The 15,292-nt window shown below is 41.3% G+C and overlaps 1 protein-coding gene across 3 annotated transcripts in view; it reads right to left on the minus strand.

The window, feature by feature from the left end:
* Positions 1–527: 527 nt before the first annotated feature.
* Positions 528–15,292, minus strand: part of LOC123762335 (xylosyl- and glucuronyltransferase LARGE1) — a 39,238-nt gene continuing 24,473 nt past the window's right edge. For all 3 annotated transcript variants that reach the window (XM_045748822.2, XM_045748830.2, XM_045748815.2), the window contains exons 14-17: positions 14,742–14,814; positions 12,693–12,785; positions 10,671–10,801; positions 528–6,991 (exon numbers count right to left, since the gene is read on the minus strand). In XM_045748822.2, the coding sequence (XP_045604778.1) occupies positions 6,916–6,991; positions 10,671–10,801; positions 12,693–12,785; positions 14,742–14,814 (373 nt within the window). In that variant the 3' untranslated portion in view covers positions 528–6,915. The remainder of the gene's footprint in view (positions 6,992–10,670; positions 10,802–12,692; positions 12,786–14,741; positions 14,815–15,292) is intronic.

A 15,292-nucleotide genomic window follows, 5' to 3' on the forward strand; every position in this document is an offset into this window, starting at 1 on the left:
TGAGACAACACAAATGTTTATAGACAGATTCTTAGTAAGACAAGGAAGCAGAGAGCCACAACCAGTTCCTAGTGGTACACCTGCAAAACGTAGGAGAGAGTAGTGTACCCCAGAAATGGCATCACTGCCTGATGTTATGGAAGGGTACTTCCCTTCCAAACACTGACACTTCTATCTTTCCCCCCCCCCCACCCCCTGCTCCTCAACATCTATTAATATATGCCAACAAGAGTCTTTAATAATGGTAAGATATACTGTACTGTAGTACAAAATATGATTAGTATTATATATAAAATGTAATATAAAGTTTATATTTTTGGGAATATGGAACAGATTAATTCAATTTACATTGCTTCTTATGGGAAAAATAGTTTTAGTTTATGAATTTTCGGTTGACGAATCATCTCTAGGAATGGATTAAATTCATAAACGAAGGTTCCACTGTATATATACAGTATTTATTCTATTTGTTTATAATGTATGTTCAGCTGACTAACTCTTTTGGTGTTGGGAAATAATATAAAACATTTAAACACTTTTTATTTTCCCATGAAAATGGCCACAATAATTTACTAGCATTCTAAGTTTGTTAACATTTTGTTGCAAGAATTGTCGTGATAAATTAATGACTAATTCCGATTTTAACATAAAAAGTGCTTTAAGTCGGTTAATATACCCCCAATAAACCGAGACAAAACCCTTTACAGCATGGTATGAGATCAACAGTAGTTTGACAAGGACCTTATCATGCCAGCCGAGAGTGTTGTTAAAACAACCCTGGCTGTGCACATTTGTACTCCCGTCCTCTCACTTTCCACCAAACTGGAAGACACATGTAAGAGATCTACAACCATTTTGTTCTGCAAGCCTGAGAGCCTATGAAGAATGCTCAAAAATATAATCTGTACTCGGCCACGTACAGTTATGGATTATGGATTATTATGAGAAAGAACAATTGAATGCAATTTTTTTTGCACAGTACGACCTTGAACACAGGTACATTTGTAAAGCAGCAGCAAATTCAATCCTACATTCATAAACTAATTCTAATACATTAAACTATAGTATACTTAAATTTCATGAGGAACATAATTACAAAAATATAAAGCAAATACAAAATAAAATGCAAAGAACTGATATGCTCTTTTTTTGAGTGGTCACTTGGCTGCTGCTGTAGCCAGTGTCTGGGTCCACACCTGACTCTAGTTGACATTTAACCCCACCATGATGAATAACTTTGCAAATGACCTTGTCACCAAATTTAGAGATGGGGGGGGGGCAGTGGTGTGCACTTCATTCCATAACCAAGAAAGACTGTGCTATCTCCCTGCCCCTTATCAAGTTGCAAAGATAATTTGGAAAGCTATTTATCATTATCACAGTGGGGCTAGATGTCAACTCGAGCCTGCTATGTAAACAGCATCCTCGTTGCACCCAGATACTGGCTAGGAAAACAACAGAGGAAACCTTGCTCAGAAAATAATATATTTCTTAGATTTGTATAATAAATATTTTTACTAACTTAAGGAAGACAATCACAGAACAAATGCTCCCTAATTGAGTTTACTTTATACAGTAATTGAATGCAAATGCAAGTAGAGGGATTTCTATTACAATGGTGCAGCAACTTTGACTGAAATAGCTGTGCTTCATGCAGTAATAGAGAGCACCAAATATAGTAAATCAGGAGACGCCATGAGGAGGATTCAAACTCGCTCACTTGATACTCCCAAACAAACGCCCTAGACCACTACACCACAACATGGAAAAAGCAATGCAACCTGCATTCTGCACTGAATCCTCTAGGGGGTCCTGAGGCTTCCAACTGAAGCCCAATCAGGGTTACACACATTGCCCCCCCCCTCCCTGTGCACTTTGGTTTATGGTCTAGTAGTTTTACCTCCAATGAGTCTTGTCAAATGGACAATGAAATCACATTAACATGACGTATCGGTGAGATAATCAAGAGGAGCCATGAGGAGGATTTGAACCCTCTCACTTGGTACTCCCAAGCAAACACCCTAGACCACTTCACCACTACATGGTAAAAGCAATATAACCTGGGATTCCACCAAATCCTCGAGGGGTCCTGAGGCTTACAACTGAAGCTCTATCAGGGTTTCAAGCATTGCCCTCATGGAGGTAGAACTACCAGACTTATGGTCTAGTAGTTCTACCTCCAACATGTCTTGTCAAATGCACAATGAAATCACATTAACGTGATGTGTAAATGAGAAAATCGGTAGGAGCCGTGAGGATTCAGGGATTTGGTGGAATCCCAAGTTACATTGCTTTTACCATGTCTTGGTGTAGTGATCTAGGGCGTGTGCTTGGGAGTACCCAGTGTGTAGGTTCTAATCCTCCTCATGACTCCTACTGATTTTCTCACTGATATATTACATTACGTTAATGTGATTTCTTTGTGCGCCAAATATAGTATTCACTAAATATACAAGTGTGTTTGACAAATGAGTAAGGAAATATCCAGAACACCAGTCCAGAAATCCTATGCAAAATATTAATATATATTCATTAAGAATAAGCTTAGAAAAAAATTACTCCATTATAAAAAACTAGCATTCTGTGTATGAAAATGATTACAGTATAAGCCTTTACATATACTGGTATTAGTACTGTACTTAATTAAAAATACTGTACTCATTTAGTGAGTGGAAAATACCTCATTTAATAAATATTTAGATCCTGGGTGCACATGCATAGATAATGTACCCACACTGTGATGAATAACCCAGGTGAAATTTTTGAAATTTAAATGCCATATGAATATATTAAGTAAATATCTCTAAAATACAGTACAAAAAATATAATGTATTTAGCCAAGTTCACTGTATCACCCATATACGAGACAGATCTTTCAATTCGTTGTAATATAAGGTTACCGGAAAGGTAACCAGCTTGAGAAAGCCAAGTCAAATGCTTACACATAGTGAAGCTATTATTCATGAAGGTATCTCGTAACAATTGGCACATTTGAGACCATACAAGAAAAATGATGCGGTATCTTGGCACATCAAAACTATTACACATTTGTTTCACGGTGCAAGATTAATGCACCAGGACTTCAATACAAAATAAAACTGCCTTGTAATCAAATGACAAGAAATATAAATTATCATGCCGACAATTGTTCCACAGCAAAATCTGTTACGGCATATGCTAGACTGTTAGCTTTTCTGATGAGCAAGTTTGTGTGCGAGATAATAAAATTGTTCGCCTCTTAATGACTTAACTAAATAGTAATTCACAATCTTCAACTGTGATCGCAAGACATTTCAGAACAGTTTCCCCATCATAGTCACATTGTCAATATATTTTGTTCAATCTCCTACTGTCCCAAGACAAACTCACAGTACAGTAAAGCTACTATTCAGTACTTGCTGTGCATTATTACTCTGAAGCAAGAGTACTATACAGTGTAGCCTTAAAAATTAGGAACACAATGTTGCAGAAATATTAATAAAATGCGGGACAGCTTTTGCCATGGGAGAAAATAGGGAAAAATTAGGAAAAGTATCTACTGTAAATGTAAATTAATTTTCAACACTTGTACGAATAATCCAGAATAAATTGGCATCAATAATATTCACTGACCACATTTTCTGTGGGGAGGCCTGTCGGCTCCCTGAAGCTATCCGAACTGATATAGTGCTTTATTACTTTGGAGTCATCAGTCACAGTCCTCCTTTGCCTACCAGGGACCACGAGCCACAACCTGGCCCCCTCAGAGAGGTGCAGGGAGCAATGTTCTATGAACACTTTACATTTAAAATACGTCATATTTTGCCATCGACCCGGAAAGGCACATAGAAAGATGGAAAATAAACTACAGTCTGATGAAAATTGCCACCTATGTCCAGAAAGAGCAAAGAAACTCCCCCAGGAAAGAAAGCAAACCAGCAACACTTCAATCAATTAGCACTCCCACTCCTTAATGGCTCCCCCTCCACCCCCTCCCCCCCAAGGGGGGAAGGGGGAGCCAGCCGAGGTGAACTAGCAGCCAATCACAACAGTTTTTGAACACTGAAAAATTGTCGACCGGAGGGAGGGAGGGAGGCCAGAAAATGGCATTTCATTACATTCAACGCTGGATTTCTGTGGGGAGCCCCATCGGCTCCATGAAGAAAAGAAAAGGAAAAAAAGGGACTTGCCTGAGAGGCGGCAGCACCGCAGGTCTCAAGCTGAGAAAGAAACAGACGGCTGTGACAGACCCCCCAAAGCATCACAGGGCTGGACAGGGCCCAGAACATGCACGAGACATCTGGCAGCCAAGACCCCTGTTCGACCTCCAAGCCAGTGTCTTTTATAAAAGAGATCAAAGATCACATGTACCCAAAGACAGCCACATGAGCAGCACACTTCCTAGCATCATGGGCACGAGGGTAGACCACAGGCTGGCTAGACTTAATGACACTGCGGACATCCTGAGACACACGAGCCCTGGAACAGGAAACCAGGGAAACCGGATCCACCCAAAGCGCATCCACCGTCACAAAATCAGCAGCCCGCTGGTTGTGACATAGAGCTGCCACTGGACACAGCACATGATGCACCCCCGTCCGAACCAACAAATCATCCACAACCAACAGACCCCTCCAGAAGCCTGCCATCTCGACGTTCGCCAGAAAAGGCCATAAATGAACAAAATTACCCTCAGGATGCCAACCTGGCCAGGACTCAAGAGCAACAGCAGGACCAGGGAAATCATCTCAACCAATCTAGGTGAAATGCATCCACCGCTTGAGCAGCTGTTGAGCAACACCAACAGACGGCTGTGCTGCAGCTGTATCAAGGCCAGTGGAGGAAGGGAAAGCGAAGCCAACAGAGAACTCCACGCAAGGCCCTACCAAGTTTGAACCTGGGATGGAACCAACTGGGACTTCCCCCAGTTCACCAGGACCTTGAACCCTGCAAGCTGCAAAAGAACCAGATCCCTGACCAGCAGACATGTGGATTGGCTGGGAGCCCACACCAGCCAGTGGTCAAGGTAGGCCAAAACCCTGAACCCTGGTAAAGTAAAAAATCACAATAACCCAAGCCAAACTAGTGAATACGCATGTAGCCATACTGAGCTTAAACCTTGAACGTACTGTATAGGGATATGCCAATTCACAACCTAGAGGTCCAGGGAGATCATCCAAGTGTCTTATTCGAGTATGAGACAGATCTGGGACAAAGTGGTCATCTGGAATAGGGAACGGGATGAACCGGTTCAACCACAAAAAGTCGAGGATGAACCGGATTCTGGCGATTCCCGTCTTGGGAATGGAAAAAAAGGTGAGAAACAAACTGAAGCGATGCAGTCATTTCAATCATGTCGGAAGCCACTTAAAGACTTAGACTGGAAGACGTAAAGACCCCCAACACACCCTCGCTTGTGGTGGTCTTCACCTTGGGAAGTCCTCTAACGGGGAGCAATTCCCGAATGCACCAGGGAAGACAACCCTAGTCTCCAAGGAGTGCCGGACCAACGGGGCTGTGGTGGGTATGTGGGCCTGCAGGTCACTCCAAGCAACAGCCTAGTGGACCAAACTCTCACAAGTCAAGCCTGGCCTCGGGCCAGGCTTGGGGATTGGAAGAACTCCCAGAACCCCATCAACCAGGTATCACGCAAGGGTAGTACTGTACTTTGGAGCACCTAGGGAAGATGACCCGAGAGGCATACAGCTCCAGTACTCGAAACTCTTGGCTCACACACATCCATATATATAAATACTGACGTAAGGGTAAAAACACCACTGAAAATGGGAACACTGAGCCAGAGCGACTGCGATCACTTTGCATGCTACATCAGTCAAGAGTTAGCTGGTGGCGGCCCAGCTCTCCCTTCCCTCCAATAGGGGGAAGGAAGGGAGAGCTGGAGGTAACAAGCAGAGGCGGCTAGTTGGTTGAAGTTTTGCTTGTTTGTATTCTTTGCGGGGGAGTTCTTTTGATAATTTGAGGGCATAGGCTGCATTTGTCAACCAGGCAGTACATGTAGTCTGTTTTGATTCGCCTACCTTTCTGGGTGTCTTCCTTGGTCGACGGCAAGATAAACTTCAAATGTAAAGTGTTCATGAACCATTGCTCCCTGCACCTCTCTGAGGGAGCCAGGTTCTGGCTCGTGGTTCCCGGTAGGCATACAAGAACTCAGCAACTGATGAAACTTTTAAGTAGTATGGCACTTGATCAGCAAGATGCTTCAGGGAACTAACAGGGTTCCCCACAGATAAAGTGATTTTCAGGAATTTCAAGATGGACGCTACGTTTTAGTATCATCGGAACATTTACTGTCGGAGAACGAATGATGTGTTTTGCGTCACTGGAATGCTGTAGTGTTAATATGGCCAAAAATGTTCGATAAATTAAAAAAATTATCAAGGTTTGGTACCGAGGAGGCCACCATCTTGAGAGTGGTGGCATTACCACTTTTTCTAAAATTAAAAAAAAATATTAAGCACTGTATAAACCTACCGGTAATTACCAGTAGAAAAGTTATTATGGCAAAGAAAATTATAACAAAAAAATGCTCATTACTGTACTGTAGTTTGAATTTTTATCAAGTTAGATCAAGAAAATATAAAAATTTTAGTTTACACTAGAAAATTCCTTGTTGATACATTACTTGAGAGTGTAAACATGCAAAAAACCATCATATCTGTTATGAGAAACCCACAAACTTTCATGATTAAAAAAAGCTGAATTTTGCAAAATCTGGAATTTGTTTTTTTCACAAATCTAGGATACAGAACAAAATGGTAAAGATTTAGACAACACTATACTATTAGAACAAATTCAATTCTTTGATCCAAAACAAAATTAATTGTTCATGATGGTTTATGCTGCAATATTTTTTTACTCAAGGAATACACAATGTTAAAATTTTGGAATATGGAGATTACACAGCTACCACCTGCTTTATTGGAGAGCTATGTCACTGTTGTGTTTTCGGTTTATGTCATCCACAAACTCCCTCTTCAGGATTTTTACACACCTGCAAAAGGCAATGACATTTGTTAAAAGGTATGTACCTGTACTTGAATTTCGGAAGCATTTATTAAGGGACAGCAATGCAAAACTTTAATAAAAATCTGGTAATTAACACTTTGTGCAGATCAGGACTCCACCCCGGAGTCCTGTTTCGCCTACCCGCTTCCGCGATGTGGACATAAAATGATGTCCTGAAAAAAATATTTGTATAAAATTCAATTTTAATCCGATTTACTTTGGGTTTGTTTCAAACTGCGCGCCATGAGGCTCTCTTTCTCATCACTAGGCTGCATGGTACAATAAGTTCATGAAAGGTGTGGACCACTTCGATCAAATGGTATTACCATTTTACCAGGAAAACTCACAAGTGGACCTAAAAGATAACGTTTTATTTCCTGCAAATGGCTTTGCATAATGCCTTTGTTTTGTACAAATACAACACAACTGATCAAAAAAAGCTAACATTGCTACAGTTCCACGAGGTGGCAAATTGGGCCCAATTGTGCTGGGACCTGGAAGATTGGCCTCAAACAGCAACAGTATCTCAACACTTGTGTCTCAAAAATAACTGTGTGCAACAAGTATAAACTTGACAAACATAACAAAAGTAAAAACATTTTGTGTGTGTTTGACGCTCACTGATATGTTCCAGCATTGTTTTATATTTGGCGTTATTCTATCTTACGCTTTGTTGATCTTTTTTACATACGGGCTCATAGAACATTCTATTGCGAACACATTGACACAAAAATGAATGACGTACATAGAATAATAATGTCAGGAAAGTGAAATAAGTATAAACTTTCAAAGCGCCGTATCGCACATGTGTCGTCCTGTCACCGATACCGGGTAACAATTTCACCACTTCCCACACTCTTGTGGGTGGGCCGCGATCATTATTCTACGTTTATATTCATATCACCGTGTTGGGAATTTCATTGCGAGTCCATTGATACCAAAATTAACGCTGTAGGACAAGTGTGGAGGTGATAACAATCCCAAGAGTAAAAACATTTTGTTGCTGTTGGGCGCTCACAGCGAGTCATCTTCGTAGTTATTTATTTGGTGCTGGTATCCCTATACGTTTCGTGACTTTTTTTCACTGATGTTCTTCTAGAGAATTTTATTGCGAACACGTTGGTATCAAAATGAAATACGTAGCTCAAGAACTAAGGTCAGGAGAGTAAAAAGAGTATACACATTTTTGTTTTTACGCTTAAGCGACAAAAACGCCGCGCGCACATACCGCTTTTTTTTTTTACCTTCGCCGGGCGTGCGAAAGTGTTAAAGATTTAGAAAACCATGCTCACGATCATACATCATATTGTTTTCATGATTCAAACTGGCAGCCACAAATAAAAAAAATCAAATAAAAAGTAGTAGCGACACAAATAAGATGTTTTTTATCCGAGTCAGTCTCTTGGTTGCTTCCTTAAGCCTTATATGGGTTCCCTGACACAAATTTTGCCTACCAGGCTCTAATGACCTCTCTGCTCTGTAAAGTCCCAATCCCATCTCTCTACTCCAGACTGAGGTGAAGGTCTAACTGCAACAGGGCCAACTATTGGAAGGAAGTGGGAGGCTGTTCTCACATACCAGACCCATTCCAACCAAATCCAAACCATGAGAGGGCATCAACTGGGGACTTTATCCAGTTGTCAATAAACTCAATCAGCCAACTGGTAAAGAATCCAATCTCTTGCTAGCAAACAAGCTGGCCACCGAGGAGGCCAGACTAACTAGTCATCGAAGTAGGGCAAATCTCTTATACCCCAACAGACATGGTCACTGATGGATCACCCGAGTCAGTCTGTTAAATGTTCAAGGTGCAAGGCTCAACCCTAACCAAGTGCCATAGCCAAAATGTTGAACAAAAAGTGGACCACTTGGAATCCCAGCCAATCCTTAATCCTCAAGTAGATGAAAACAAGGACAGCATCACTACAATGATACATACCCTTGCCCAACAAATCACAAATGACATTGCAGAGGAGCACAGTAGATGGCTAAGCATGTGTCCAAAATACCAGTGGAAAAGACCAACTACACTGAAGACCCTGCGACACTGCCTGTTAGGTCCAGCATCTTGGGGTCAAAGTGTGCTGAAAGACACTCAGATGTTCTCACCACACCACCACTGGGTTTTACCTTGACAGGGTTGGTGGGAAGAACTCCATCGACTGCCAGTTTGGGCTGAGTACTGGGAACACCCCAGCTGGGGATCAGAAGCCCGCCACGATGGAGCCGCATGGTTCTAGGAAACTGGAGGCCGACAACCCCTACCCAGTCCACAAGTCCGAGAAGCCAAAATTGTCTGGATGGCTGCCTGGATGCTAAAGTCAAGGGAAGAAACTGAGGCTAAAATATCTGCCTAAATGGCAATTGGTAACACATATGCAACCTCTCTATCAAGAAAAAGGAGAAGAGAAAACAGTCACAAACAAAAAGAAAAAAAAAAGTGATCAAGCAGATTCCTGCAGAGAATTAAGAACTACATGCTGGGAAGCCCAATGAAGTGCAAAAAATCTATCACCACATCCTGTGGGAGTAATGTTAATAGCTTGGGCACAACATCTGCCAGAGAAGTACAGACTACAAAGCAGCCTCTGCAGGTTCAATAATAAGGACCTATGACCCTTTACACAACAGCCAAGCAACCAACTCCTGCAAACAGAGGCACAGAGAACCTGTCAACAAATGTGCGCATTGCAGTCCACTGCCACTGGCGACACAAGACAACTTATTTTTAGACAATTTTAGACAAAGTACATATTTTGCCCTATTAGGCAAAAGGCACCTCAAAATAACCATTCTAAATAGGTTCTGGAAACAAAACAGGACAGTTCAAAATGAGCCAAAAGTAAAATGCACAGCACCCATGCTGGAACTCAAAAGGAGAAAATCACAAAAATAAAAAACATCAATTGGCTGCAATTTCAATGTGCAGGAAGGACCACATGCTGGCCAAAACCTAAATCCACAGAAGGATGCCAGGAAACTAATGGGCTGAAGATCCGGGCAAGGGGACTAAAAACCCAGGGCCCAGAACCCTGTAAATTAATCACTAGAACCAAGAACCACAAATCCTAGAAAGTACAGTACGAACATGGGACCGAGGCCCCCAGCTAAAAAGCATAGACCATCACCCAAAAACATGGGGCACCCAGCCCAGAAGATGCTATATATACACATTACATTTTCTTTGTACATTTTAATGATAAAGAGTTGATTTCTCAGCGAAGATCAAAATTATAGTTGTCACAGTCTCCCTTCACCAGCTACATTACCAGACTTTTGGAAGGTTACTGGTTATGTTGAGTGCACAGGTCATTAAAACCTGGCAGGCAGAATGTGTGTCTGGCTTATAAGAGCTACTTAGCTACAATAATAATAATAATAATAATAATAATAATAATAATAATAATAATAATAATACAAAAATCATAATTTCAATAAGTATTCTATGCAGACAAGCAAGCCCTTTCATCCAAATATTCTTAACTAGTATGCCTTCCATACTTGCAAATCAACTTATCTACACAGCCTATCATCCAACCTCCATCACAGTTCTCACCAAACCCTCTTGCAAGCACATATGTAAATACTATGCCTGTACAGTATGTACACAAAGGAAGCAATGAAGTGCTCACTTTATATCCCATATAATAAAAGAAATTACTTACCTCTTATATTGTGGTGATGTGCGAAATTTAGCAATATCAAGGCTAGGAGCATGTGGCATATGGATTATGAAGGCATTGGGAAGCACTATGAAGTCAAAACCCATCACATGTAGCTCCATAATGTGTGAAACCTGTTAAATTACCAGATGATTACCATTGATATTTGACTTAAGAAGGGAATATCTAAATAAAATGATAAACATCCAAGGTAGAGAATTCAATTGGAAAGCATATAATAAAAATAAAATCAAAACACATCAGAAAACTATTAAATTTCCCTCCATCAGTATATGAATGGAATAAATAGTTTATCAGTTAAATCTAAAACAGTAAAAGTAATAATAGGTACTGTATATAACTGAGATAGTAAAAGCACCTTTCTTAGGTCACTGTCTCATGGCCTCAAGTGAAAGAAAAATATGGCACTAGTACCATAAGAACTAGAAAGATATTACCATGGTCATATGTGGGGGGTTGGGAATTTCTGGAGAGGGTGTACTCCAACCAGAATAGACTGATGGTTAAACTGCCTGTTCACAGGCCAGAGTACATATTGACCTCCAAAGTAAACGCTGCTAATGACAAGCTTCGTCCACCTAACCATCACAAGGCAACAGCCCCTCCTCAACTCATGATCAATCTATTCACACCCTCCTCACATACACGCTGAAGTGGAGGAAGTGGCAGCAGCAGCAGAATATGCTCGGAAAGGTTTTCACGTGCTCAAAGCTTGTTTTGGGGCTGTCTTTCTGCCACTTCCATAGGTTAGCCTTCAACTGAACATGACAGTAAAAACATTATAAAAAAAAATGGGAGGTGGTCACCAATGCTGCCACAGTAGAGAAACTACACTGTGAAGCAGTGCAACTGGTCCACCTAATACTGCTCCTGGATGTTACCTTAATAGAATGCATCAGTAGATACATTCATGTAAGCCACACAACTGATGGCATAATAGCTTAAACAATTATTTAGCAGCAAAAGTTCTGTTGCACCTCAAGAAACATCTGACACAGACCTGGCCAAAATTCAAGCACTGATGAAAATGAAGTGCCCTCTTCTGGTGGGCCTTCAGTAAATTCCTGAACTGAGTGCTGGTCCTGCTAAGCCTTATGAAGATAAACCAGGCTTCTGAGAGCCACCCTTGCCACCTGCAAGCCACCATCAGAAACTTGCTCTTTCTTTGAGGCAAAGGGAGTTTGGCCACATTTAACAGATTACAAGATGTATGGCTGGTGTATCACAAAATCACTGAACTTCAGTCACTTAAGTTTTAACAATTGGTTCCTACTTGCTAAACTATCACAAATCACAATAAGGATGTTCGTGAGAGAATGAACTTGTAACAGCCACATTAGACATAATTTGGCAGCCACTTAAATTAGCCCCCCAAGCTATTCCACATTCCAAGAAATTCTATTACTGTACAAGCATTCAAGTTTCCAATAATCCCCATAATTGCTACTGACAACCTCAATCATATTCACTCATTATTAATGACGCTAATGTCAGTGTCATCCGAGCCATCTGCTCCCACCCTCGTTCGAGCTCTCATCTCTTGCCCCTCCAAGTTCTCCACCCCCCGGCCTTACTCAAGCTCTCTGCTCTTGGCTCCAAGTCTCTCACTAGCTCACCACTTCTACCCACCTTCAGCATTATGTCCTCCCGGACTTGGCCAGCAGCATGTAACAAGCATCCTTGTCTGAACCTATCATGACATCATACCATTTCTAACATTCAGTTGCTGTAACCAAACTATATTAAAAAAAATTATTATAATTCAGCTCACTGGCCAATTTACACCACACCTCAGGAAAGCTCATGTGAGGCTGGCCATATACTAAATTTTGCTCAAACATATCAAGCATTAATAACTATATAATAGCGCTTAAAATATTTGTGAAAGCTGGGCAGCTATCCGGTACATAATCAGATGATAATTGTTTTAAATTAAAAAAAAAAACTTGAGGAAACAGGGGTTTTGTTGGCAAGCAAGAATAAACAAAGGAAAAAATATCCCACCTTATTCCATCCAAAACCCACGAAGCGAGTGTCATATTCAGGAACATCCTTACGGACTACAATGTAAGGCTCGAAGTCTTGTTCCCATGGAACCTGTTAAAAACATGAAAAAATTGAGTTAGGAATATTAAAACACTAAAGAGGCAGAGGTTGGTAACATGCTGTTTTTAGTGCCAATCTCAGGATTTCATTCTGCCAGTTAATTCCTTCTACGACTCATTCTATACTTTAATTTAGTTCGCCTGATCATCATACAAACTGCGATACACATGCATCAGAAATGCCAGACGCAAAACGTGAAGGAGTAAGTCAAACCAGCGAGGTACCAGCGAGGTCATCCAAAAGAAAGGCAAGGAATCAACCGGTTCAGACGAGACAAGTCCAGAATGTACCGGTGATCCGCAAAGTCCCATTTCGAAACTGAAAACAAGTGGGAAATCCACCCAAGACAAGGTCATTTTGACCACATGAGACCAGACCCGGGCAAAAAGAGTCAATCCACTCCCCCCCCCCCCCATCGCCCTGTCAATGAGGCGACCCTGTGAAAAGGTTGACTGCAAACCCCGAGAAGCCGACCTCTGTACAGAACGAACCCTGTGCCGACCAGCCGAAGGCATCAGGAAGCCCACCAACTCAGAAACTGGCACCAGAGGTCTATCCCGACCAAACGAGGCCCGAGCCCTGACACGATTTTTCGAAGAAGGCCAGGAGCAACCCCCCCACGGAGAACCAACAAGTCTGAAATAGGCCGGCAACAGAAACTGAGCAACACAGTTCTCCGGGAACAACAGAGGACAATACAGTGAAGAAGACTGAATAGGCAGGGCCCAAGCCGAATCCATAGAAAGAGCTAGCACGGCCTGCCGACAAGCGAGACGAGAGGTGAAAAACACAGAAACCACTTCCTGGAGGATCGGCACAAACAACTTCAGCAAGGCAGACAACACTGAAGCAGTCGAGACCAACACCCCAGCTGAGGGTCCCTTACCCTGTACTCCCACATCTTCTGAAAGCCAATCTGAAGACAGCTCCAGAAGACTAAAGAAACACAAGACCAAGGCCAAATGACCTTGGTCTTGATCCGAAGGTCCTCAGCTGCCAAACAGCCGAAAGACTGGGAACCTGAGCATGCAGCTGCACCAGACTAACATCACGAGGAAGTGCAGAGGTGACTTCTTTGTCTTTATTACATGCAACAATTACTGCACATATGGTATCCCTATTACACATGCATACTTATCTTGCAGTTTTAATTTCTATATCAATGCTCTTGCTTCTTCTTGAGGATACTGTATATCTTAAGAGTCTTTTACCTTCTTTTCCAAAAATCATTCCAATTATATTCACATGTCCACTACTCTCATTAATATCATCCATCACTCATAAATATATTCATTGTACATCCTTACCTAAACATTTTTCTCACGTTACCATCTGTCTCCTCACTGTACTTTAACATTTAATATCTTCACAGTTTCTTAAAAACGTTTCCATTACCTTTCCAGTATGTCCTGCACTCCCTGTTTTAACGGCTGCACAAGGCTTGCCACATATCAGATCTCAACATGCAATACTTTATTTTTCTTTATTTACTTTCCATCTTACTTTGCAGCCACATAATCCACTTCTTTCTTTTGTAATCAAGCGATCTTTCTACTTTCACATCCTACCACGCAACTCTCAATCTTCTGCCACTTTTTACAACACAGCAAATTTTTTTACCAGTCTTTACTATGACATTTGTTGTATTTGCATCCCATCATTCAAACAAAGGCCCTTGATTGTAAAGAGCACAGTGTAGAAAGCACCGTAGTGAAACACCAAGACATGAGAAGCTCTTAATTTGTAAGTAACATTTCGCTTGTAAGGGCATTATCATATCTATCAAAGGATACAGGATCAGGTCACAGTGAGGTGAGAGACATAAGTGATTATGTATTACAATTTATAATTATGAGGTTGTAAAGTATTAATTCAGCATGGTGGAGAGCAATGTTAAATGATTTAACAATATACTACAAATTTTCAGATACGACTTAAAACACATACCTTATAAGGTGTAGTAGCAGTTCTCCACTTGGCAAAGTTAGTTGGTGCATGACCCTTTGTCCAAACATGATACCTATACAAACACAACAAAAAAACAGAGATGAGTAGGGATTACCTGGCTAAATTGAGCTACCAAAGGTTCAAAATAATATACACCTAACACTTTGGCGTGCCCCGCCCGCCACCCCTCAACTGTGCGATTAGGGTCCCAGAGCTTCACGGGCCAATTTCTTCACGCGCGTTAATTCTGGAAAGTGTATACTCTCTTCAACTTTGTCACCTTAATTCTCGTCTTACGAGATTAAATTTGGTATCATTGTGTTCGTAATAGAATTCTCTACAGCACTAAATGCATGTAAACTCCAAAAGCCCGGCTAATTACCCGCAGCAAACAGAGAAAGTGCGAACGAGTTACCCAGGAGCGCGCAAAAGCGATAAAATGTGTTCACTCTTTTCACTCTGGTCACTTCAATTTTCGTCCTAGGTCTTTCATTTTGGTATCAATGGGTTCGCAATAGAAATCTCTAGAGGAACATTAGCATATAAAATAA

This window comes from Procambarus clarkii, chromosome 5, assembly GCF_040958095.1.
Source record: "Procambarus clarkii isolate CNS0578487 chromosome 5, FALCON_Pclarkii_2.0, whole genome shotgun sequence".
Taxonomy (NCBI): Eukaryota; Metazoa; Arthropoda; class Malacostraca; order Decapoda; family Cambaridae; genus Procambarus; species Procambarus clarkii.